A 25,128-nucleotide genomic window follows, 5' to 3' on the forward strand; every position below is an offset into this window, starting at 1 on the left:
GTCACTACCCACTGGGCCACATAACCAGTCCAGGTCTCTCTAAGCTCAACAATGCTAACATTTGACCAGGCAGGTTTCCGGCCTGAACAAGATGACTGTCTTTATATTCAACTTCTTGCTGGTTCATCTCTGTCACTTTATAACACAAGCTTTAGCTGAGTCTGCCCTTTCTGCCACCTCAGACATTCAATTCGTATGGTAGAAGCACTAAGCATGGTTAGATATTCGTTCCTGCTGTAGATTCAGTGCCCCCTTAGCTGAATGTGGTGACAGGCTCACCGGGTTCCTCTGCCTTGTGTTTGGTTCCTCCTCCTTTCCAAAACACTTAAAGCCATTTCTCAAGTATCCATCCTTGAACTTCTCCTGGCCTCACCGGTGGTCTCCACTCTCCTTAAGGAGTGTCATGGACACTGGTGGCATTAATTAATACTGTGCTACCGGCTTCCACAGTTTTATTTCTAACTGTTTGCTCGACTACCTCATTTAGGGATGTTAAGGAGCATAGATCCTGTGTCCCAGTGAAATACTAGAAGGACCCAGTGAATTGTCAAGCTTTTCTTGTTTTAAGTCCAGTCTTTCCTCAAGTCTTGTTTTGTTAGAGTCTATCAGGACCAGGTTGGTTGTTGGTCCAAGAATGGTAAACTTAGCCAGGAAAAAGAATTCTCAGGAGCATTAAACACGTTGCTTCTCTAGTTGATCTGAATGATAGTTTAATTGCTTAAGCTCAGTGTTCCAGTTTAGGATCACTGGTGCTAAGCCGTGCTAGGACCAACCTAGTCACTGACACTTTGGGGTTTAGTTCAGGGGTTTCTAAGCTAAAACGCAATTGAGAGGCAAATCCCAGCCCAAGTCTGTTGGAAGAGCCGACACTGAGAGCCTCTGGTGGAACTGGAGTTGAGCCTAGTGGAGATAAGACTTAGAGAACATGTACTGAGTTATCCATAGCTACAGTTCAGAACACCCTTATGGCATCCTTGTTCCTCTAATTCATGGTGCATAGGTGTGCCAGGTTAGAAGCAAGTTCAAGCTCCTATTGATTCAGGGGTTTTAAGGTAAAATTCCATGCTGGGCTTGGTTTTCAAATCTGTTTGATGACACCTTTGTTAAGAGTTATTGTACAAGAAGAAGAACAGAAAACACACCTTCCCTGGTTGCCCAAAACCGCACCCACCCTGACCAGTTTTTAAAAAATATAGACTCAGGACAAAGGGTTGTCAGGAGAGAACTAGTTATTTCTCTGGAGTTCATAAACAGCTCACATGATTAACAATTCCCAACTAGAATTCCTATTTAGTAGATAACACTTTAATGACCTAATCTAATTACTTGTAATATGTTTCACCACATTTTATATGTGGAGTATGATCGCTGAGTTCATGTTCAACTTTGTGAGAAAGTGCCAGACCACTTTTTGTGCCCATCAGCAGAGAGTGGAGATTTTGGTGGCTCAGAGTTCTTGGCAGCATTTATTAATGACTTTCGGTTTTTAGCCACTTGAACGGGCATGCTAATACTGTTCCATTGCCGCTTAAATTTACGTCTCTCTCTGGCATTTTGCTAAGGGCGTTTTCATGTGTCCATCTTCAGTCCACTTACCTTCTGGCCCATGTCTACCCATTTGGCCACTTTTAAATCAAGCTGCTTTCTAGCTGAGTTGTAAGATTTGTTTATATATTCAAGATACAGGCCACTCGTGAGTATGTGAAGTGGTTATGTTTCTTGGACATCGTTCCCCAGTTAATGTGAATTCTCGGTATTCACAGGACATCATCAAAGACTGACAAACACAGCTAGAGTGGCCACTTACCTATGAAACTGCAGCTTTACTGGGGTGCTTGTAAATCCTTGCTTTTGCCGGAGAGATTTTATCTGTTTCCAAGTCTGTAAGACACTGTGCAGCAGGGAGTGGTCCTTTTCCCTTTCGGCATCATACAGCTGCTTCGTGTCACTGGGAAAATGATTGCAGACCAAAAGTGGGCTGCTAGATTAGAGCTGTAAGAACTGTAAGTCATGAGGAGCACTGTAGAACATTGGACTGAACCGATCCTCTCTCCCCACTTTACCCAGATCGGAAACCTCTATCTTAGGGTGTTTTTCTTTTATCCACTGAACACCCAGTAGAACTGTACTCTGCAAGGGTTTTATCACAATTCAAAAGTGCTCTGCTGAAATGTGACCTTTCTAGAAAAATGGAAATCTCCTAGGTGAAGGCTCTGCAAGATCCCGAAGGAACAACATATAAGAGATGCTGGAAGAAAGAACCAGTGAGAGAATGGGTCTGGGAGGCCCTGGAACCTGTGCTGTTTCTTGCTATTTCTGGCTGGTATGACAACATGGTATAAACCAGTCAGAGCTTTTGTCTGCTCTGATGAAAGGGTGTGTGCACTCCCATAAGTTTTATCTTGCCGACTGGTAAGTTCCACATGGGCAGCCCCATGGCCATTAATTTAGGAACAGTTCAGATTTTTTGGGTCTCAGAATCTTAAGAGGCTTTGATGAAAAGCAAGGCTGAGGACAACCCTGGCTATCCGACACTCTGGAAGGGTGCTGGGGAGAGTCTGGTGTGTATCAGACACTCTGGGAGGGTGCTGGGGAAGGACTGGTGTTATTTGAAATACCTGAGGGTAAAGAAATACCATTCAGGATCCAACCTCTATCACTTCCTTGATGGTGAGCAGAGTCCACTCTCAAAGGCTCCTTTGTTAAGACATTAAAACCTGCCACCCATGACCATCAGCCCCTTGTAGCCTTATCAGCTTTAGAGGACCTCACCTTTCTCCAAGAACTGTTAACAACAACAACCCATATGGATCCTCCACTGATGGCACCATGCAGTGAGTAGATCATGGGGATTCTAACTTGACTAACAGGTGGACACATAAGCCGCTTGTATCACTGGCAGGTGGAGGGGACTTGCATCACTTGTGTATGACCTGGCATGCAGCTTGCACCTAGACCTTCCTCTCTCCTTTCTTCTTTCCCTGTTTCCTGTCTGCTTGATATCAAGGTCAGCATCCTCCTCTGACACATTCTTCCCTTGCCAACGCCTCCTCAGATCTATCTCATCCTTTGGGAGTTCCTTTGACGAGTGTCAGTCTACGTAATGGCTCTCAGGTTTCGAAGGCTGTGATTTTTCTGTTTCACAGATTTTCCATACTCCTATCTCCAAGTTCCCTTGACTTCTCTGTCTGCTCAAACCTGCACTCTCCAGTGAACTTCCTTCTCAGTTATTCTGCTTCCCGGCTCCTTGGGAATTCTGGGAAGTTTCTCATCAAGGAATCTTTTATCAATAGATATTAAGCCTAACAGCATTTTCTCGTGGTAGTTCTATGAAGTGTTTCTACACAAACATGAGTCTTAAGGAAAGACTGGCAATGCTTCTGTAATCTTCTAAAGACTAGGAAATTCTATTTTTTTCAAATTTTATATCTCTCAAAGCATCCATGACTTCTAAAGAAGTTACTTAATAAACATTTGATACATGCAGGACTCACTCAAAACCTACCTTATCTGCCGATAATAATCTTGTAGTGATTTTGTGGTAAATTGGCTTAATTCTGGGTTTTTGCTTATTAGTTTGGTAGCATCTTTCAGGGCTCTCAGCTGCAATCAAGGAAAGAGGATTTTGCTATATTTCATAGACCTGTGGCTATCACTCTAGCGTACAGAAGCCCACATGTGTGCAACATAATCACACGAGTAAATTTTGTCCTACTACCTTTCGTAATTTAATAACTAAATTTAGCAATGAAAACAAGGTAAGACTAGACCAGTGCGTGACGGGAAGAAATGGCCCTTACATCGGTAATCATACATAAATGTAGAGATAGCTCTCTGCAGGGCAGTGGTGGCACATGCCTTTAATCCCAGCATTCGGGGGACAGAGGCTGTCAGATCTAGGATTTCAGCACTTGTGTGTACTTTTAAAAGAAGGCTTTACTATCTATCTATCCAAGGCTGGTCTCAAACTCAAAGCAATTTTCCTCCTTCTCTAGGGGTGTACCACCTCAGCAGGCTACACTTGTATTTAACAAGCAGACATTTGTTAAGGTACAATACAGTTACAGCTTTTTGAGGTGTCGACGTTGTATGGTTAGTGAAATACTGTACTCTTTAATTTTAAGCATACTCAGGTGAATGAGACCTACAACTTTTTTCTAGAACATTCCTTAACAAAATGCTTGGGTACCAAGAACCCCAAGCAGGCTTAGATGAGAGGAGACACAGTAATCAACGGATACAATAATCTCTGATGCTTCTTCAGAATTTATGACTCCCCTCCTGATATCTACAGATAACTAGTCAGAATTTATGACTCCCCTCCTGATATCTACAGATAACTAGTCAGAATTTATGACTCCCCTCCTGATAGCTACAGATAACTAGTCAGAATTTATGACTCCCCTCCTGATATCTACAGATAACTAGTTAGATTTGCCACTCTCAGAAGAAGATTCTTCTATTTCGCAGGAGGCTCAAGACCGCGACTCATCTTAGTGAGAAACGCTAAACTGTAATACTTAAAAACGGCGCCTCTTAAAGTCATTGCGATTTCAAATGCTCTTCTTGAGTCAGAGTCAAGAATAGCACTAATGCAGTGGTTCTCAACCTTCCTGATGCTGTGACGTTTAATACAGCTAGTTCCTCATGTTGTGGTGACCCCCAACCATGAAATTATTTTCATTGCTACTTCATAACTGTGATTTTGCTACTGTTACGAATTATAGTGTAAATATGTGTATTTTCCAGTGTCTTGGGTGGCCCCTATGAAAGGGTCATTCTAACCACAAAGGAGTCATGACCCACAGATTGAGAACAGCTGAACTAGTGGCTGTCCTCAGCAGGCTTGAGATGTCTCCTCAACAAATCAGACCTTCCATTTTGCTCTCAACTCACTGTTCTGACAGGTTAACTACTACAGCACTGAAGGACAATGTTCTTTGATACCTGCTCTATAGCAAGAACATCCACTCCCACTATCAAGTGTTGGACCCTTGAAAGCCTCCTCACCTTCTCATAGAGCAACTGAGAGAAGCTCTGCTTCTGCCTGTCCTGGAAAGACTCACAGAGCTGGAGCAGCCTGGCACACAGGACGTGTTCTTGATTGAAGAGTGGGTGGTGGCTGAACTGCAAGCCCACGATGTTAAGGTCTAGTTGGTACATTTCCCTCTGACCATCCATCCTGTCTCTAAAACAGCACCCCACGTCAGATTTCACCGCCTTTTAAAGAAAAGTATGCACCAAGGTAATTTGATTCTGTTGCCTTTGAAACCACAAGTAGCTTTTTCAATATAAAATAACATGCCAGGTGCATTTAAATTCCAGAGCTATAGAACTATAAAGGCAGCAAGCAGGTCATCTTTGAACTTTATTTAGATTCTTGATTTAATAAAATAGGTTTATATTACATTTTTATTTTTTATTATAACAGTTTATTTTATTTAACACAGCAACTCAGTCATCTTGCTGTAAATTATTGTCATCTACATCATTACTGTTTATATGGATATCAGATTTTCAATTTACAAGACCCAAAATAATGTTTTATAGGAACACCATGGCAAATTGTGTTTCAACTTTTGCATTAAGAGTTTTGTCTTGTGAGTCAGAGTTAAATGGAATTATCTATTAAAACATTATTTGTAAAGCGAATACACTGGTGATCATCTGAAAAATCCCTTCAAAAAAAACCTAGACTCTCTAAGTGGTCTAAGGACACCATCCCTTTCTATACAGAACACTATCTCTACTTGAACATTAGACTGAACCTCAATTATAATTGTTTCAGTCTAGAAGTCTTAAATTATTTGCAAAATGGTTCATCTATGCCTTAATCTGTTGTTTTTAACTTAAACATGCATGTCTAAACATATATGGCTGATTTTTAATGATGCAATTTGAGAAACATGATGAGTTCCTTAGCACGTACAGTCTAATCTAACAGGACTGAATCCGCCTCAGAAGGACGGCACTGAGCCTTCCCTCTGGATCAGTCTGGTATAACAAATCTATTTGGGGGTTGAAAGGGGCTTTCCCCCTCTGAAGCTCACAGTGACATTTGATTGCTGTTGGGGGTTACTTAGAAGTTGGACCACATGGGAGATTATTAGTCCACTTTTCTCATAAACATATTAATCACTGATTAATAGCTGCATGCAACTAATGGTGCCTTACTCTGCTGCTACTGCTGTAATGAAAACCATAAGCTGGAGAGGAAAGGGTTAATGTGGCCCACGTGCCCTGCAGACTACATGCCCTGCAGGCAATCTGGGGTTTTTATCCCAGATAACTCCAGCTTGTGTCAAGCTGACAAAAACTTAACCAGGACAAATAGATTTAACTGGTTATCTCAAGCATGTGTCATCAGCTGTAAAAAAAAAAAAAAAAAAAAAAAAAAAAAAAAAAAAAAAAAAAAAGCTGTTTGTCTGAGTCTTGTATGCTTCTTGCCTCGTGCTATGACATGCTGCCCTGTCTTTGGGACTCTGCCAGCACGGCCATTATCAGCTATGCTCCCTAGAGAGGAATCAGAAGCCTCGGTAAGTAAACTGTGATGCTCACACTGTCTGTGATACTATGTTATTTAAACAGAAATTTGACCAAGACCATGTCTTCCAGCCTTGTTGGGAGCCAGCCCTGGCAGGTCAGGTACTGCTGAGATGGGGCACAGCATCTGACGAAGACCAAAGGCATATGATCTCTGGCCTTATAACTCTTCTTCACTGTTCTGGGGGCCAGAAGCTGATGGCCTCGGGAAATTATGACTCTATCTTGCTATACTGTGGCTAAAAGCTGCTGGTTTCTGGCAATTAACTCCTGCTTATAGCAAGGGATTACGAGAAAAAAATTAAGTTACTAGGCTCTTTTCTTTCTGGCTCAAGGGTCTCTCACTGGCCAGGTGAAAGGCTCAGAGTTCATTAACTCTTCATGAACCAGAGAGAAAAGAAAGAGGGGGGGAGGGGGGAGGGAGGCGGGGAGAGGAGAGAGACATATATATACATACTGGATGAAGCTGAAGAAAGCTGCACCGTCATCTTATTACAGTTCTTAGTTTTTATATTTTCTCTAAAAATTATCTCAAACAACTATCAGGTAGAACCGTTAGAGCAGAATTGATTGCATGAATCTCTAAATATTTGTACATTCCACTAAATTCACAGTAAACTTAAGGCAATAGTTTATGTCATAGATTGGTAAGGTTTTAGGAGTTACAAATGAATTACTTACATATCTTTCTACTAAGACTAGTATCTGACTAAACATTCAGTATCTGTTACAAAGTCCCCTATAAGTTCATTATAAGTTTAAAGCAATAATTTGTATGTTTACAAGTTTTACCACAGTTTTGTCAAGAGACCAATCATCTGCCTTGTGTTTCATTAGTTTTGACATATTACATAGATAACCAGTCAATATTTTGTTTTCTGTCCTTGAAGCTAGAATAAATTGTCCATTACTAGTTTATGACCTTTAGTTAACAATGATCTCACATCTAACCTAGAAGGAATGTTTTCTTTGGTTGTAAATTTGTCCAAAGTCTGCTTTCTATTTCTAGCGCCATTAGCCTATGACACATGAAGGTTTTTACAAAGCTCTGTTTGCAGCCTATTCTATAGAGGACTTAAAATTACTTGTATAAAGTATGGAATTCTATAAAATCATTATCAAGAATTATGGAATCATCAATTTGCCTACATAGCATTACTACGTGAGAGTGCATCTTCACATTGATTCTGCAAAAAATCTGCCCAATAGGGTGGACTAATGCCCAGGAATCACTGGGCTATGTACTAGTGACAGGAAAGGCCTAGCAGCAGCAGGAAGCAATCCTGGGATGAAGTCTCTAAGGACCTTGCTCCTTAGATTCTTAGAGCTCACCCATCGCAGGCCATGCAAAACGGTGGGCCATCTCCAGAAATTTTACTTACATGCCTTTGCTTTGCCTAGATGGCTCTGACACTGCCTGTGCCCTTGCTGTCACATCTACTGTTAAGCTGGAATAAATGTTGTTCTGCCCCAAGCCAGATGGCAGTCTGGGGACACTCTGAAGATCTAGAGCCGCCAGCGCTGTCCCTAAATCTCTGCCTCCTTACTTTTCCCTGAGCTAGGAACTCATCCCTACGGCTTCAGGGAGGAAGGAGAAAAGCCATAAAATCTTGTTTACTAACCACATCTGTCCTCTATATAATGGCCAGCTCGGTGTCCATCTAAGGAATTAATTTATCAGTTAACATATTGGTAAATTGGCCATGGCTTGAAAAAGCACCAAAAGGACAACAGTTTCAGTTTAAAACTATGAGATGATAAACTGTGGAAATTTCACGTTAGAGAAGCTTGTTTTGTTTAGTAGAGGAAGCACTAGCTAGCTATGACACACCTTGATCTTATTTATTCCCGTGGGGAGACATTTAGCCTTTCCTTGGTCTTTTCTTACTCATTATTTACTGACTGAGGTCCTCAGTAGCTAAGGCACAGTAACCAAGCTGATGGAGTTTCTAGTAACAACCAAAGGATGTGAGTTTGTGCTGTAAGCAAAATCGAAAAGGGGGAGTGACTATAGTCTGTAGACTTCAAGTGGTTCAGCTGCCACAGGAGTAAAGTGCTTTATGAGTGCTCTGTGGCCAGACACGTTCAAATAAATACAGCACTCAGGAGGCAGATTTTAAATCAACAGTAGGAAAAATTAGAACTATGCAATACAGGAATGCAGTATTTGGGGAGATGATAAGCTAGAACTTCCACTCCCAAGAATTCTCCATCGTGGTATACAACACCAAAATCCATCCACTCAACTCATAAACCAAGGAATTACCCTTTCTCTTATTAACCACTGGCTTAGTCACTGTTCCGTTGCTGTGAGGAGACACCATGACCAACTCCTAACAAAGAAAGCATTTAAGTGGGGGTTGGCCTACAGTTCAGAGGTTTAGACCGTTATCATCATGATGGGGAGCATGGTGGCATACATGGTATTAGAGCGGTAGCTGAGAGCTAAATCCTGATCTGTAGGCAGGAAAGAGACACACACATACACAGAGATGGAGAGAGAGACTGAGACAGACACAGAGAGAGATGAAGAGACAGAGATGGAGAGAGGAGGATGGTGAGGGAGAGGCAGGATGATTAGACCTGGCCAGCTTGGGCTTTTGAAACCTCAAAGCCCACCCCCAGTGACATACTTCCTCCAACAAGGCCACACCTCCTAATCTTTCTCTAATAACGCCATTCCCTGATGACTAAGCATTCAACTCTATGAGCCCACGGGGGCCACTCTTATTCAAACCACCAGAGAGACTGTTATATAGCAAAACCGAATACATACAAACCTACAACTAGCATTTCTATTCTGTGACATCTAGCCAGCAGAAAATATATATATACATGCATAGTCAAAAAAATATGTGCAAACATTTCTCAGACATTGTTGTTACAATGGCCAAAAAGTGGATACACCTGATATCCACTAGTAGAAAAATAGATAAATAAAATGTGGTTTTCTTACAATTGATTTCTAGACAGAAAAAAAAAATAAGCTAACTATTGCTTCATTCATAGAGTAATTTTTTATGATTCCACTTATAAAATGGGCAAAACCAACAGGGAGAGAGTAATCCACATAGCTAAGAGTTTAAAATGGCGGTTCCCTTGACTACCATTCATTTGGCACTTTTTATATATATACAAGGTGAGAGTCATACAAATTTTGTATTATGGTTTTCACATCACATTTTATTTGAACATTTCCCATCATTAAATAGACCTCAACAATCTTGAAGATTACTTAACATTTTATCCAAGGTCTATGACTAAGCTCAGTATCTTTAGAAGGTAAAATAAAAACATAAGAACATAAGTTATAATTGATGTTACAAGAGCCGTTATCTAAGAGTTATTACGAGCAGATCGCCGTTGCTTACCTTTCTGTGTATAGTCTTTAGTGCTGGATTCAAAGACTCCTTGCTCATGCAGAGCCTATAATTCCAAGACGGTCTAATAGGTGAAGGTAGTGACATTATTTCTCCACTTTCTTCAAACCAACATTTTCCCTATCAGAGATAGGTACAAAGTATAGCAACTGAGTATTTCACTTAAAAACAAACACCACATGCTGTCTGTTCCTGGCTTAACTCATCAGCTGATATACTTGCCTCCTGCAGGCTGAGCAGGCGATTTTCCATTTTGTTGCAGATCTTTTTATATGTCTCTGGCTTTTTCTGAACATAGAGCCCTTCGTCTTCTAAAATTCGAGGGAGCATGCCTTTCGGCAGTTTCTGCTGGCTGGCCACTTAACGACAAAACTTAGATAATCACTTTAAAGACCACGATGGGAGAATAAATGCATAGAAGGTCAATACCCTTTACTGCCCTGGCAGGCACAGAAGTTGGTGCCCTAGAACACGGATCATCCGTGACTTGTGTATTTCAGGGGAGTGTGTTACCTGGAGAACTACTTGGCACAAAAATATTTGCCTCCTGTTTTTTTATCTGTTCTTGGTCATCTTCATAATCTGCGGCTTTCACTTCAAATAAATCCGTTAAAATCACTTCTTCCATAAAATCCTCATCTGGGCCCTCAGCAGTGTTTCGGAAACTACCGCCAGATGCAGAATGCTTGGAGTAACTCTCACTTACTGTTTTCTGTTGAATAGCAAAAATAAAAATTGGTCTGCACGCTTTCCTCCCATGACCGGTATGCAAATAAATGGTATATTCTGGAGCCTTCCAACTCATTTAGCCCAGGTCAAGTGCTAGCTAAAACTGTGCGTGTGTGTGTGTGTGTGTGTGTGTGTATGTAATTATATAAAAAATATATAAATTATAAATATATAATTTAATAAGATAAGGTTTGGCTGAATAAAGAGGAACTCACTTAAGGTTAATGTTATGTGGTATTTTTTTTATAGCTCACTATTCAATTCGCCAGTGAATGTTGCTGAAACAGAGTAACTTGGGACCCTTCCACCCTAGTGAAAAAGTTCAGACGTAGGCCTGATATGGGAAGACCCACGTGGCCTTCAAACCTCCTCTGTTTGGTTTCCACCCCCCCCCCCAAAGCAGCACTACCTGAAAAGCAGAGAAACCATTTTCTACAAAGTATTTAAGAGAAAATAACGAAGAGGAAAGAAGTCTATGGCCAAGTGGTTAGAGTGAAATTCTGAAATACAGGCTTATTTATATAAGTTGTTTTAAAATCTGGGTATCAGTATGAAAACATATATTATTGTTGATAAGTGCCTCTCGTGAGTATGGATGGATCTGCTCACAAAAACTGAATAAATTAGATTGCTTCAGGTGACTACGTAATTTAAAATCTTTGTGTATTGAACAAATTATCATTCAAATATATCATGCAATAAAACATACCCCTCTAATTCTAAAAAATATACACTTAGGGTAAGTAATAAAATAGAATTGCAGGATCATTTTTATTTAAGAGAGGCTCGGCATGTTGCTCTAGCCAGCACAGAATTCACTTGGTAGCCTACACTGAGCTAAAATAAACTCTAAGATTCTCCTGCTTCAGTCTCCTAACAGCTACTATGAGCTGCATACAACACAAGCGGTGTGTGCTAGCACAACCAGATCATGGAATTCTTGTGGCTACAGACCCTTACCTGCTCTTTGACCAATCCTAGCAAAAAAATTTTTGCAAGTATTTTAGACTTGAGGATGACATTTTTTCTTTTTCTTCTTTATTTATAGATTTATTTAGACATCGGGTTTCTCTGTGTAGTCCTGGCTGTCCTGGAAGTCATTCTGTAGGCCAGTCTGGCCCTGAACACTTGCCTCTGCCTCCCAAGTGCTGGGATTAAGGCTGTCACGCCCAACCCATGATGGCATTTTTCCAACCCCATTCTTGTTGTTTTCCTCTCAACATTATTCCTCTTTCCCCTCCTTCCTTGTATCCTTCCTGAATTGACTGAAGCACAGTTGGGCATCACGTGGGTTGGTGTCAGGTCCTGTCAACATTCCTGCCTTCCTATCCCTTTTATGAAATCAAAGAAATATTTTACAGGCAGCTATTTTTGTGGTGTCTTTTGGGGATTCAAGATATAACAGAAACAAGCATAAGTAAGCTCTGGGGGACTCGCCACAGAGGAAAGCGCCTTAAATATCTTGATCACCAACTATGAAGTATGAAGGGTCCTTTGCTCCAGCTGGTGCTCCCATGCAATGTTCCTCCACACCACTAGTGTAGGCCAGGGTTCTCAGTCCTCCTGATGGCTGAAGAAAATGGGTCCCCAGTTTGACGCCTGATGTTTTGACCTACAGACATCTTTGTGAACCTTACTAACTCATCTTTGTTTTCAGTTTGGGCTAAGCCCCGACCTTGACCCAATAAGCATCTGTCTGCCCAACTCTTTCTCATTTAGTCCAACCCAGCTGCTATCCCAAACCGTCACCTTCCTGGTCTCCAGTAAGCAGCTTACAGCAGAGCATTCCCTGTGTTGGTGGCTGCTGTGGGATGGAGTCTAAGCTGAGGAGATTGAAATGTCCGTGGACATCAGTGAGCATCGAGTAACAAGGGAAGATGCTGTCCTGTCTCGAAGGAGCATCCCTCCCTCGCTACAAAGAGATCACCAGAACCTTCTGAGAGCATCCTCAGACTTCACCCTAGGTTCACGGATGAGGTTGGACCATCTTTCTCTCGGCAGGAAGGAGCCACACTCAAATTCAGCTTCTTGTAAAAGAGATTTCTTGGTGGGACAGGAGCAGTAACTTCCCAGGGCCTTCTGGCAGGAAGATAGCTTTCCGAGATAACTCCAAGTTGCAGTCATCTAACCTGGACTCCAGCATGCCCAACCCGGTCTGTGGCCTCACCCTTTGCTTCACTTCTTTCATACTTGTTCTGTGAGAAGGAAAAGTGTCCCCGCATAGCATCGGGTGCCTGCACTCCGCTATGTGGGAAGAACAGGGAAGAAGGTACCCCTTTCTCAGAAAATCCTACCCCTTAACCGGTATCTCGAATTTCTGGAAGGTCAGCTGACTTTCTTTGTATTTAGGATCTTGGGAAGGATGGAAAAAAAACATATTTTGATATTCAGATATTGAATACCTAATACATTCCAGGAGGAGAATAAACAGACCAAAATATCTATATTGGGCAACACGAAGAATTATGAGGAAGAATGAAGCAGGGTAAAGGCACAGAGAGCTCGGAACTCGGTGGGTCGGGGCTATTATTTTAGTTAGGACCTTCAGGCAACAGCATCTTTAATCATGTGTCATTCACATAGTGTCCCGACGGTAGTGAGGGATGCAGTATGGATATGAGAGGAGCTTTCAAGGCAGGTAAATAACTGTAAAGCCCTGGGCCCTGTAAGTACGGAGCAGGGGACGGGGGCGGGGGGGGCTGTGGCTGGGGTTAGGTGGCAGAGGAGGAAAACAAGAAATGAGAGAGAGAGAAAGCAAGAGAGTGCGCACAGCTAAGTGGGCGGGTCATGCAGGACCCGGGAAAAGCTGAAAAGACTTGGCTTTCCTCATAAGCGAACCAGGAAACCCTTAGACAGGGTTAAGCGAGAGAAAAGTCTTTGCTTCTTACAGGATTGCTCCGAGTGCCCAGTGAATTTGGGGATGGGGATAGGGTTGGGGGGAAGGCCTGACAACGATGCAGGCGAGAGTCTGTGTCTGTGTTGGCTTACACTAGGGCGGCACCGTGAAAGTACAGAAACGTGAGTCTGATGGCAGGCAGTCTTAAAGCGGAACCTACAGACATGTGCAGAACTAGGCATGAGGTATGAGAAGGACACAGAAGCTAACCTGGCACCAACAGGATCAGGCTGGAGAACCAGGAAAATGGAACCAGCACTGCTAGTTCTTTCCGCTAGTGAGCGTTCTGTTTCTAGAAAGCTGTGGGCGCATGCGCAGAGAGAGCATTGTGGGACATGGTAACAGACATTTTTCTCAAGACAGAAGATTTCATGCGGTGTTTATTTTTTCCCTTCTTGTTTCTGTATTAAGGTTCTGGGTGGTGGTGGTGTTGTATTTGCTCAGGTTTTTGAAAGGTAAAGTTTTATAGATGTTCTGAGGGCTTCGTTGATTTTGTTTTCCAAGACAGGGTCTCACTAGGCAGCTCAGGCTGGCCTCATCTCTCAAACGATGAGATTACGGTCCGTGCCTTATAATGAACAGCTGTCGGTAGACGATTTATATTCTGGGGTGTGTGTGTTTGGGGGTGGGGAACCCAAGGCCAACAAAATCAGTTAAAGAGCCACGGAGAAATAGAACGGAGAGAACTGGAGAGGGCAGAGAGGACCTGGTCCCGGGGACCTGGGCGATACACAGAGAGATGGGAGAGTTGGAAGCAGTAGGCTCCGGGTGGCAGGGCCCTGAGAAAACGTAAAGGTGAAGGAGAAAGTCATGGTACAGGGCAGATAGTAAGGATAGCGAGATGGATGAATCAGGAAGGGGTGAGAATGGGAACTGGAGAGGCGAGTGGAAGAAGACCGGCAAGCACACAGCAGCAACTGGCTGAGGAGTGTGCACTAGTTTGAGAAGGAACAGGAAGATGTGAGAGAACAGAGGGGTCTGTAGCTGACTGTGCAGGAACGAAAACTGGAGAGACAGACGTGAGGAGTAATGGAGACCACAGCGTGAGGAGACACTTTTTTTAGACAAGGACAACAACAAGACACAACGAACACAGGTGGGGGTTCTGATACCCACACTTCCCTGCTCTGTGGATGCTCAACTCCCCAGCCTTAGTTTCCTTATCTATAGAATACAAACAATAAAGACTGTCCCACAGATTTGGGTGTGTGTGTGTGTGTGTGTGCAATCCTGAGAGTCAGGGCAAAGCACAGGCTTGGTGCTGTCCTTAGGTACCCTCCATCCTCTTCTGAGAGACCGTCTGAGACAGTCTCTAATTGGCCTGGAATTTGCCAAGTAGACTAGGCAGGAGCCTCTCCGGGGTACCACATGCACGCCACCACATCTGGCTTTTTGACCTGGGTTCTGGAATCAAACTCAGGTCTCTCACATGTGCATGGCAAACGCTTTCGCCACCGGGCTAGCTTTCTGGCGGCCCTCACTTATGAGCATCGACTAACGCGATCCATTCTGATGATCTAGTGGATCACTGAGCAGCCAGGAGGCACTCTGTCAATGCTAGGTATTATATATAGTGAGCTGCTCAACTCCAAGAAAGGAGGAAGGTTTAACAATGAAATTATCATCTTCCAAGCCAGACAAGAGGGTGCCTGCCACGATCTTAACAGCAGGGGAGTCCAGAGTTCCAGGCCAAAGCTGAATCACAGGGAAAGACCCTGCCTCGAAATGAAACAAAACACACACACACATACACGGGCACACACACACACACGGGCACACGTGGGTACACACACATACACATGGGCACATGGGTACATACACACACATACACACACATGGGTACACACACACATGGGCACACAGGTACACACACACACACACATGGGTACACACACGGGAACATGGGTACACACAGATGCACATACATGGGTACACACACACATGGGCACACAGGTACACACACACACACGGGTACACACACGGGCACATGGGTACACACAGATGCACACACATGGGTACACACACACATGGGCACACAGGTACACACACGGGAACATATGGCTACACACACACACACACACACACACGGGCATACACAGACAGGCACACAAGAATCCCTTTCCCGTCCAGCTCTCATCCAGTGCCTTTAATGAACAGCTGGTTTGGGGGAGAGTAAAGCTATCAATTAAGAGATACAAATCCAACCTGCTGCAAAGACTGGCTCACTGCTGAATCTTCCTCTCCACTCAGGATGAAAAATGAAAGACCTTCATCCAGCAAGACTTCAGTCTGTGGGTTAAACAGCAGCAGTTAATGTCATAAGGGATGCACACTGCCTGTGTACAAGGGAAGGAACACTTTTCCATAATGTGGCAGATGGCAGCTTAGTGGCAAGTAGAAAACAACACAGCAGGTATTTTATCAGCTCATTTACACTTACTTGGCTTTCATTCACAGCTTACCTCTCACCTTTCACCTTTCACCTTTTTTTTTTTGTAACTCTAGTGAGAACCAAAATAGAACAAAGTCAATCTCCTTCTCTGCTCTCACACTAACCTGAGTAGTTAGAGGATTATTTCTCATTTTAATCAAAACGCTGGCTCTGACCACTGTTCTCCATGTTCAAGTGTTCTTGTGGACACCTGCTCACACATACCCACATATTTTGCCATCCTATTCCACAATATTGGGTGGCATAATCTTCATTACAGACTCAGCCATAAATAAGTCCTCTTTTATTGCCTTCTATGCTGCAGACTCAAATTCTTTTAAATAAAAAAAAAATACCACTTCTTTCTCATGCATATAAAATTGCCTTAAGAGAAATTTAGAGGGGACTCCATTCCACAAAAAAAGCAAAAGTCACATTAGGAGTCACACAATTTCAAAACATATAAAATGTGAGCATGCACCTTATATTTTGTTTCTATCTGGAGTCTAGCTGGTGTTTGCACATACAAACTGCCCATTGTCTCTGGCGTGTAGTTAGTATGGGAATTCTTATTTTATGTACTTAATTCATTTTTATATTCATGTATGAGTGTGTGCCTATGTGAGTTTGTGTGCACCACATGTGTGAAGGATCCCTGTGCTTTAATATCTGCAAAGCTAACTGTCCCCCAGACTTAGGGCAAAATGACCAGTTCCCAGCAGTGTCTGCCTTTCTCTATTCACAGATCCCACTGATAACTGGACGGAAGCTACCTCTTCCATATTCTTTTACTGGAAATGATATGAACAATTTGCATGTCTGTCTTGTTTAAAAAAAAAAACAGCAACCTGCAATTTCTTTTCTTTCCTTTCCTTTTTCCTTTTTCCTTTTTCCTTTTTCCTTTTTCCTTTTTCCTTTTTCCTTTTTCCTTTTTCCTTTCCTTTCCTTTCCTTTCCTTTCCTTTCCTTTCCTTTCCTCTTTTCTTTTCTTTTCTTTTCTTTTCTTTTCTTTTCTTTTCTTTTCTTTCTTTCTTTCTTTCTTTCTTTCTTTGTCTTTGCCTAGCAAGGGATTAGAGTGGGGCTTTGTGTCATGGACTCACGGGTGAAAAGCGTCTCAAAGGGGGCAAGAGACCCATCAGCCTGAGTAACTGAGCCGGTAAACTGGAGCGGAGGAGAACCACGCTCTTAATGCAGACATTTTTGGTTTTAATTAATTCATTAATTTCTTTATGGTTTTGTTACTGCAACCTAACCTACTCTCACACAGCTACTCCCCCTCTCACACAGCTACTCCCCCTCTCACACAGCTACTCCCCCTCTCACACAGCTACTCCCCCTCTCACACAGCTATTCCCCCAAATCTGAGTCATTTCAAACCTGCAACTGCAGATTTGAATCTGAGAACTGTAGCGCCAAGCGCCAAGTTTGGGAGCATCTCGAATGCTGTTAGAATAATTAACTGGGAAGTTCTTGGGTGACTGCAGAGTCCTCAGTTCCTATGTAAGCAGACTGAAACCTGGGTCAGTGTGGTGAGGCCTATGCCAGGAACACAAACTGCCAGCTACCTCCCAACACGGGACTTTACAGGCACTGCCCCACTTTGCTGAGTCAGATAGTTTCTCTGCCTTACTTCATCAGGCATGCCATGACCCAGTTCCCCTCATGCTTCCCTGGTGGACCTCTAGCCACCTGCCATCTGGAGATGCCCAATTCACGAGCTGCTATCAAATCACAAAAAACTGGATTTTGGTGTCAACCACACAGTTCCACAGTTTAGCCAAAAGCCATCTAGTTGTAAGCTAAAAAAGCTAATTTTTGTTGTGTAAGTTATACCTCCATAAAGATGTTTTCAAAAAGTATTTTTTTAAAAAGTTCCTCACCTTAGACCATCGATAAGTCTTTGTATCAGTGAGTGGCTCAGCTGAGGACTTTTCACCTTGACTGATCTGAAACACAAAATTTTACAGAAAACCAGCTTTAAAAAATCCTCAATTTTTTAATGGTATGTTTACACACACACACACACACATTTATCTTTCCTGAGATGTCATATATAATAATACTATAGCCAGACTGACTTCTCTTGGGTTAGGTTATATATCATGGGGGGAGGGGGAGGGGGGAGGGGTGGCGTGATGGCCAGTCTTATATCAACTTAACCTAAGCTAGAGTCATTGGAGAAGAGGTAGCCTCAGCTGAGAAATCGATTCCACAAGATCTGGCTGTCAGCAAAGATGTAGGGAATTTTCTTAATTAGTGATTAATAGAGGAGGGCCCAGCCCATTGTGGGTGGTGACACCCCCTGGGCGGGTGATCCTGGGTGCTATAAGAAAGCAGGCTGAGCAAGCCATGGAAGCAAGCCAGTGAGCAGCTCCCCTTCACAGCCTCTGCATCAGCTCCTGCCTCCAGGTGCCTGCCCTGCTTTAGTTCCTGCCTCGTCTTCAATGATGAACATCTGTAGACAAGTGTGAGCCCTATAAAGCCCCTGCTTCCCAACTCATCATGGTATTTCATCACAGCAACTGAAACTCTCACTGCAATAGGGTATTAAGACTTAAAAAGGAGATAGAAGAAAAGATAAAAACAGCAAAGCAAGCTAGAAGGTGAAGCTTTTAAAAACTGAAGTATATTAAGAAAACCTCAGCTATTTCTTAACATTACAAAAAAAATTTTTTTTGATCCACATTCCACTTAAAACACTTATTCTGAAAACAGAAGAAAACCATTAAAAGCATTACCTTAGCATTTTTCAGTTTTTCTCTTACTTTGCCTCTCAGCGTCTCTGTTATGTTTCGATTTTCTTCTGCATTTAAACCAAGACGTCAGCATTACATAGAGTCCACATCATTTCACTCTCGTTAATCGGCAGGGACCGTGAAAGCACTCACTGTGTATCTTAGCTGCAGTGGTGCCAAGCCATCACGGTGAGCAGAGAGAAAGGGCCACAGGCTCAGGAACATTTAGCAGCCTGCGCCTCTTCCCCCTTCTCATCCGGAACAAGCAGTTTTATCTATGGCAAAATGTGCTCCTTTTGCAACCTCTTCCCTATCCTGTGTCCCTTTCCCTTGCTGCTGTATCGGCCAGATAGACAAGGAAAGCATGAAACAGCTCAGACAAATGACTTCTGATGCTGTTTTCTTGTTAGGAAAAAAAAATTCCTTGTGAGCATTTGTATTCCATCTAGAATACCCAGGGACATGATCTAATAACAAAGCCACATTGTGTTGTGGTTGTTCATGATGTTAAAGTGGAAGAATGGAATTGGAAAGGCAGTGTGTACGCTCTGTATGTATTTATTACTTTCTGCTACTCACAGGATGGATTGAGAAAGACAGTTGTACAGTTCTGAATACGATTTTTAAAAAGGAAGGTGAATTGGCTGTGTTCTCTTGAGTTGGCCTTTTCCTCCTGCACCTGTTGAGGACTTGTAAGTCGTTCTGGTAGGAATAAGGAGTAAGACTAGAGCTAAGTCACAAGAGGACTTCTGAAGCAGGGTCTGCATGGACACATACCGAAGGTCTAACCCACTCTCAGGCACCAGTGAATCCCCTGTGTGTGTGCAGTTAATGATGGAGAGAGTGAAACATCATGAGTTCAATCTCCATGTATTTTCCTTGGGCCCGTCTTATATCATGTAGGAAGCCTAGTTTATGTTTATGCTGTAGGATGCTGAAGTGCAGGGAAGGGAAGCAACCACTACATCCTTAAAAACTAAAACCCAAGGATATCAGAGGTGTGGCACGCTACAGGAGAACCTTTTGACAGATGCCTGTCCGCCATTTCTTCTGTGCCGCTGTTTGCTGCTTCTGACATCTGTGGGGGGGAAGGGGGGAAAGCAGGGAAGGTTAGGAGGCATCCGGAAGTTACAGAAAGGCTTGTCTTACGTCAGTCAGTCTGAGCATCGTCGCCTATAAAATATCCACTCACACTCTTCTGTCTGCTCAAAGTTGAGTTATTTCCTAACTTATTTGAATTCTTTATATATGATTGATTTTAAAATGAAGTCATTGCCACCTGAAATCTAAAAACAAACAAACCAACCAAGAACAAAGCCCTTTAAATGACAAATCTGCCGGAGACTTAGTTCTTCCTGCTTATTTACTACTTGCCTCATGAATCTTCTGGAAAAGTCCGGGGAAATTAAACACGGCCAACATCCCACAGGTGTCATTGCTTGAGGGATTTCTCTGCAGTACCTGACCATGCAAACACCTTCCTTCCTGAAAACTACCTATATGCTGCCTCCAATTCTTAACTGTTCCCCGCCCCCCCCCCCCCGCCTTATATCTTCAATGGCCACCCTGTTCCCCAGCACAGGAAGGCAAGTGTACTCAAGGCTTTAGAGAGTGTGTGCATGCCACGGACTCCCAAACACGTGTGTCGAGCTCTGACTGCCCTCTCAAACGTTAATAAATAAATAAATAAGTATTCTAGCTCCCTCCTGGTAGGAGGAGCCGAGTGCTGTTATTATTTTTCAGTGTGTGAAGGTGAACATTTGCAGTCTTTCAAAGCTCAGCCTTATAAAGTAACTGTTCTTACTCTCGAGAGTAAGAGTTTGGAGTCCGAGTTTGTTAGCAAAGACTCTCAAAGTCTGTACCTGCTGAGCAAAACAGCCTGACGCTGGAATGGAAAAAGTCAAGAGATACATATAAGCTTAACGACTGCATTAAAAACGTGGATTCAGGGGCTGGTGAGATAGCTCAGTGGGTGAAAGCACTTGTCACCGGGGTTGGCTACCTGAATTCTATCCACCGGAGCCACATGGTAGAGCAAAAGACCCAATTCCTACAAGTTGTCCTCCAGCCTCCATAGGCATGCTATGGCATGTGTATGTATGTGTGAACACACACGCATACATACATACATACACACATGTATTAAAATTTTTTAAAGAATGGACTTTTGTTGAAAATCAAAGCAGGATATCAACAAGATCCTGGTTTTTAAAAGATTAATATAACAGGAATCTAGTTAGCAGGGCTTACAGAAGAATTCTGAAGTCTGCCAGTGACTCTTATATCACGGTTAAAACTCTTGAATGAGGTCACCATGAGTGGATATGCCTGTCTCACTAATCACAAATCTCCTCACGACAACTGAAGGCACCAGTGTAGTGACCTCTGAGGTGACAGAAGATTGCCAACCTTGGCAAGAGACTGGTGAGGAGACCTAGCTTTCATGTCCAACAATTTTTATCAAACATGGCTCAGCTGAGAGGGTGTTCTGACCTAACTTGTTTGAATTAAGGAGACTGGCAGCCCTTTTCCCTTCCACAGAGGTAGTGTTAACAGCCAGCTGTAGGGAGGACAGAGCAATGTGCGTCCAAGCTCGAAGGAAGTGCTGCTGAGAACACAGCCTACTTCATTTCATTGCTTGCTGATATCTTCTGTTGTTCTGTTGTTCTTAGCTCACTAAAGCCTTGGCAAATACAAAAGGATCAAAATAATTCCTTGTATCACATCATAGAAGAAACTTGCAATTGACAGCAACTGAAACCCTGTAAGCCCACTATTGTTCAATGCTAATGTATCCGAGTTGTTTACAAACTGCTTAAAAATCATAGTGTATAACCGAGAGCATAAAAGGAAGGGAATACAAATGACCAGTTTTCCGGGAATCGCACATTCTGGTAAAATGCTATAAAAATTTGGATTTTTAAAAGCCACCCACCAATTTCATTAATACTTTACCTTTTTAAAAATCTCCTCTCTTCTCTTTGAAATTTTTTTCATGATGACTCTTTTATTTTCACTTTCTAAATAAAGAAGAATGAGAAACCATGTTATTAAAACAAGGCTGTTATGATAGGGTTAAAAAGCATAGTAGGGGCTGGAGAGATGGCTCAGCAGTAAAGAGCGTGGGCTGTTCTTCCAGAGGACCCAGGTTTGATTTCCCAGTGCCCACATGGCAACTCACAACCTTCTTTAACTCTAGTTCCCCAGGCATCCAGTGCCCCCTTCTGGCCTCTCTGGGCAGTGCATGCAAATGGTCCACAAGACATTATTTGTAAGCAAAACACACATACACCTTTAAAAAGAAGAAAAAGAATAGAATTCAAAAAAATACAAAAAAAAAAAACCCAAGATGAAAAACATTATCATTTTGCTCTACCTAAGATGTGCCACTATGCTGATATAAAAATACAAAAGAAATGATTAGTACCTTCAATATTTAATACTTATATGTTATAGGCTTTTAGTCTTTAATAGAAATTTTGGTAATTGTCTGATGTAGCCATTTCCTCTGAGATAAAGCCTTCCATCTTGGACAGAAGCTCCGTAGAGCACAGGATGTTTTAAAGGAAAGTGAAAGCATGGAAGCTCATTAAGACTCCGGAAGTAAGCAACTGGAAAGCCTCAGGAAGTTCTTGAAATTGACCAGAAGCACTAGGCCCCTCCTTTCCAAGCTTATATAAGTGTAAGGACTGCAGACAGGCACTCTCCAACTTGTCTAGCAAGTTGTAAAGTGTACTACAGCTTTCGTGAAATGCCACCTATTCTGGGGTGGGCTTCTGGTGATGCAGCTGTATCTGAGTCATTGAGTGACCCCCCAACAAAGCCAGTGGTTCCCTAAGTTCGATGTTGTGGCATCCTTACTTTGCTCTTTCATCAGTTCCCTATCTGGATGAATTCACATCTCACCAGGAGTTACACAACAATGTCACTCTTAAGTATGTGCCAAGAGGAATCCAAGAAGGCATTTTTATAGAGATACTTGGCACTTGGCTCATCCATGTTTACTGTAGCACTATTCACAATACCCAACATATGGAGCTTAGATACCCATCAACAAATGGATAAAGTGACATCTATCTATCCATCCAACCATTCCATAGAATTTTATGAAGTCATAAAGAAAAAAATGTCATTCTCAAGGGAAAACGTTACTGGAACTGAAGATCACGGTACTAATGAAGAACACGCTATGAAAGACAAGTATGTTTTCCCTCAGATGCAAAATCAATCTACCTATTTATAATGTGAAAATGAAAAGGTAGCCTGAAGGGGAAGAATGATGTCAAATGGAAATGAGAGAATGAAGGGGAAAAGAAAGACAAATGACACATTTTCTCACATGGAGTGCACACACATGCACACATACACAAATGCATACATGCACACGAACATAGTAAAGGCGTAAAAGTAGAATGGGCAGGGCATGGTGGTACAGGTCTTTAACACCATCACTCAGGAGACAGAGAACTGTGCATGCAAGGCCAGCCAGGGCTACATAGCAAGTTTTGGCCAGCCAGGGCTACATAATGAGACCGTGCCTCAAAATATCTAAGAAGCATTTTACAAAGTAGAAACAAGGTGGAAGGGGACTCCCTGGGAGTGTGGACATGTGGAGGGTAGTTAGCGGTGGGGTAGGAAATGAGCAAACACAATTATGTGCGTATAAAAAGTCCCAAGGAAACTCATTGCTTTCCATAATAACTAAAGCAACCACTGCACAGAATAAAAAGAAGTGTTGCCTCGTTTCATAAGACACGCAAGAGTTACAACTCAGATAAAATTATCATGAATCAAAGAATGATAGATGTCTATGCATTGAAAACCTGAGGGACGCACTAGAACAATTGTAGACACAAGTTAGAAAACTTCTCAGTAACAGAGCAACAGGATACATATAAAAGTTACCTATATGATAAGGTTTTTTTGTTTGGTTGGTTTTCAGTTTTGTTCTGTTTTGAGGCAGGATCTCACTCTGTAGTCCTGGCTGGCCTGGAAGAACTCACTGTATAGATGAGGCTGGCCTCAAACTCACAGAGATCCACCTATCTCTGCCTCCTGAGTGCTGGAACTAAATATGTTATAAATACACCCTAAGATGGTAGAAAAAACAGTTTAGGATCTTCCTGCTTCAGCCTCCTTGATGTTAGAATTATGGGTGTGAAGCATCATGGTGTTCTTCATGAGGGGACCCTGTCTCAGAACACCAATAAACACACAATAAAATGAACTTCAAACAAATACCTGGTTTCTGGTGCCTCTACAAATTTTGTTCATAAACCACAGAAAACAACCTCTGCATAACAAAACTCTAATGATTTATTAAAATAAATCAGAGGACTCAAAATGTTGAACTTTTTTTTTTTTTTTTTTTACAGATCTAAAGCTGTCTTTAGCCTATTTATAGTCCACAAAGGACATAGGATAAACAGATGGTTATCACAAGACAGAGCTGGATGAAAATCATATTTGCTATATTGAAGTCCCCCTCCTACAGTTTGACATTCTCTGTTACAAAGCTGGCTTGTGAGTGAAGGCCAACTCTCTCTTTCAGAATATTGTCATTAATTTTTGCAATGAATCCTTCCTCTAAAGGGTAAGGAAACTGGGGATTAACGATTTCTGTATCTGATGCCCGACAAGTCCAGTGCCAAAACACAAGTGAAGCCAGAGTTCTTGATCCACAGCAAGCAGACGGCAAATGTATTAGTAAAAGGTTTTACTCTTTGGCGGCCACTTAGAAACCCCTGAATGCTAGGAAGGGAGAGATGGCTCAGTGGCTAACAGTGATTCCAGAAATATGTTTCTCCCTGGGCTTGTTTGTTTGTTCATGACAGGGTTTCTCAGTGCAGCTTTGGCAGTCCTGGAACTCACTCTGTACACCAGGCTGGCCTGCTTCTCTGTGGGCTCTTACTGGACCTCTTAAAATGTACTAATGTCCCCTCGTTCTTGCTTAGAACAGACTTCAGTCCAGTGTGGCTGTTGGTTTCCTCTTTAGCTGAGTGGATCCACTGTCATACAGTTTGACACTTCTAGTTCTGTTTTGTTTTAATTTTTTAATTATTTACTTTTCATCACAATCACTGCCTCCCTCCCCTAACTCCCCAATCCCATCCCCTTCTCCTCTGAGCAGGTGGGGGCCCCCTGGGTATCCCCCTACCTTGGCACTTCAAGTCTTTGCAAAGCTAGGAGCTTCTTCTCCCACTGAGGCCAGACAAGGCAGCCCAGCTAGAAGAACATATCCCTTGTACAGGCAAATGAACTCTGCAACTGACAAGATGAGGAGGTGGGGGCATCTCCAAGAGAGACAGAGAACTGGGATAATAAGAAAGGCACCCAAGAATCAATGGGAGTGACCTTAGCTGTGACTCACAACTTTGGGGACATGGAACTTGACAAGACCACTTCCCGTAGCCAG

At 42.5% G+C, this 25,128-nt stretch overlaps 1 protein-coding gene across 1 annotated transcript in view; it reads right to left on the reverse strand.

Annotated features, from left to right (window-relative positions):
• Cc2d2b (coiled-coil and C2 domain containing 2B) overlaps positions 1-21,746 on the reverse strand; it is a 74,502-nt gene extending 52,756 nt beyond the window's left edge. Inside the window, exons 1-11 of the mRNA XM_021152526.2 lie at positions 21,669-21,746; positions 19,734-19,791; positions 18,717-18,781; positions 17,859-17,924; positions 15,754-15,837; positions 10,437-10,635; positions 10,146-10,282; positions 9,915-10,043; positions 5,011-5,220; positions 3,506-3,603; positions 1,808-1,948 (exon numbers count right to left, since the gene is read on the reverse strand). Coding sequence (XP_021008185.1) covers positions 1,808-1,948; positions 3,506-3,603; positions 5,011-5,220; positions 9,915-10,043; positions 10,146-10,282; positions 10,437-10,635; positions 15,754-15,837; positions 17,859-17,924; positions 18,717-18,781; positions 19,734-19,791; positions 21,669-21,710 — 1,229 coding nt within the window. The 5' untranslated portion in view covers positions 21,711-21,746. The remainder of the gene's footprint in view (positions 1-1,807; positions 1,949-3,505; positions 3,604-5,010; positions 5,221-9,914; positions 10,044-10,145; positions 10,283-10,436; positions 10,636-15,753; positions 15,838-17,858; positions 17,925-18,716; positions 18,782-19,733; positions 19,792-21,668) is intronic.
• Positions 21,747-25,128: the final 3,382 nt, after the last annotated feature.

This window comes from Mus caroli, unplaced genomic scaffold, assembly GCF_978045245.1.
Source record: "Mus caroli unplaced genomic scaffold, Mus_caroli_1 scaffold_20, whole genome shotgun sequence".
Taxonomy (NCBI): domain Eukaryota; kingdom Metazoa; phylum Chordata; class Mammalia; order Rodentia; family Muridae; genus Mus; species Mus caroli.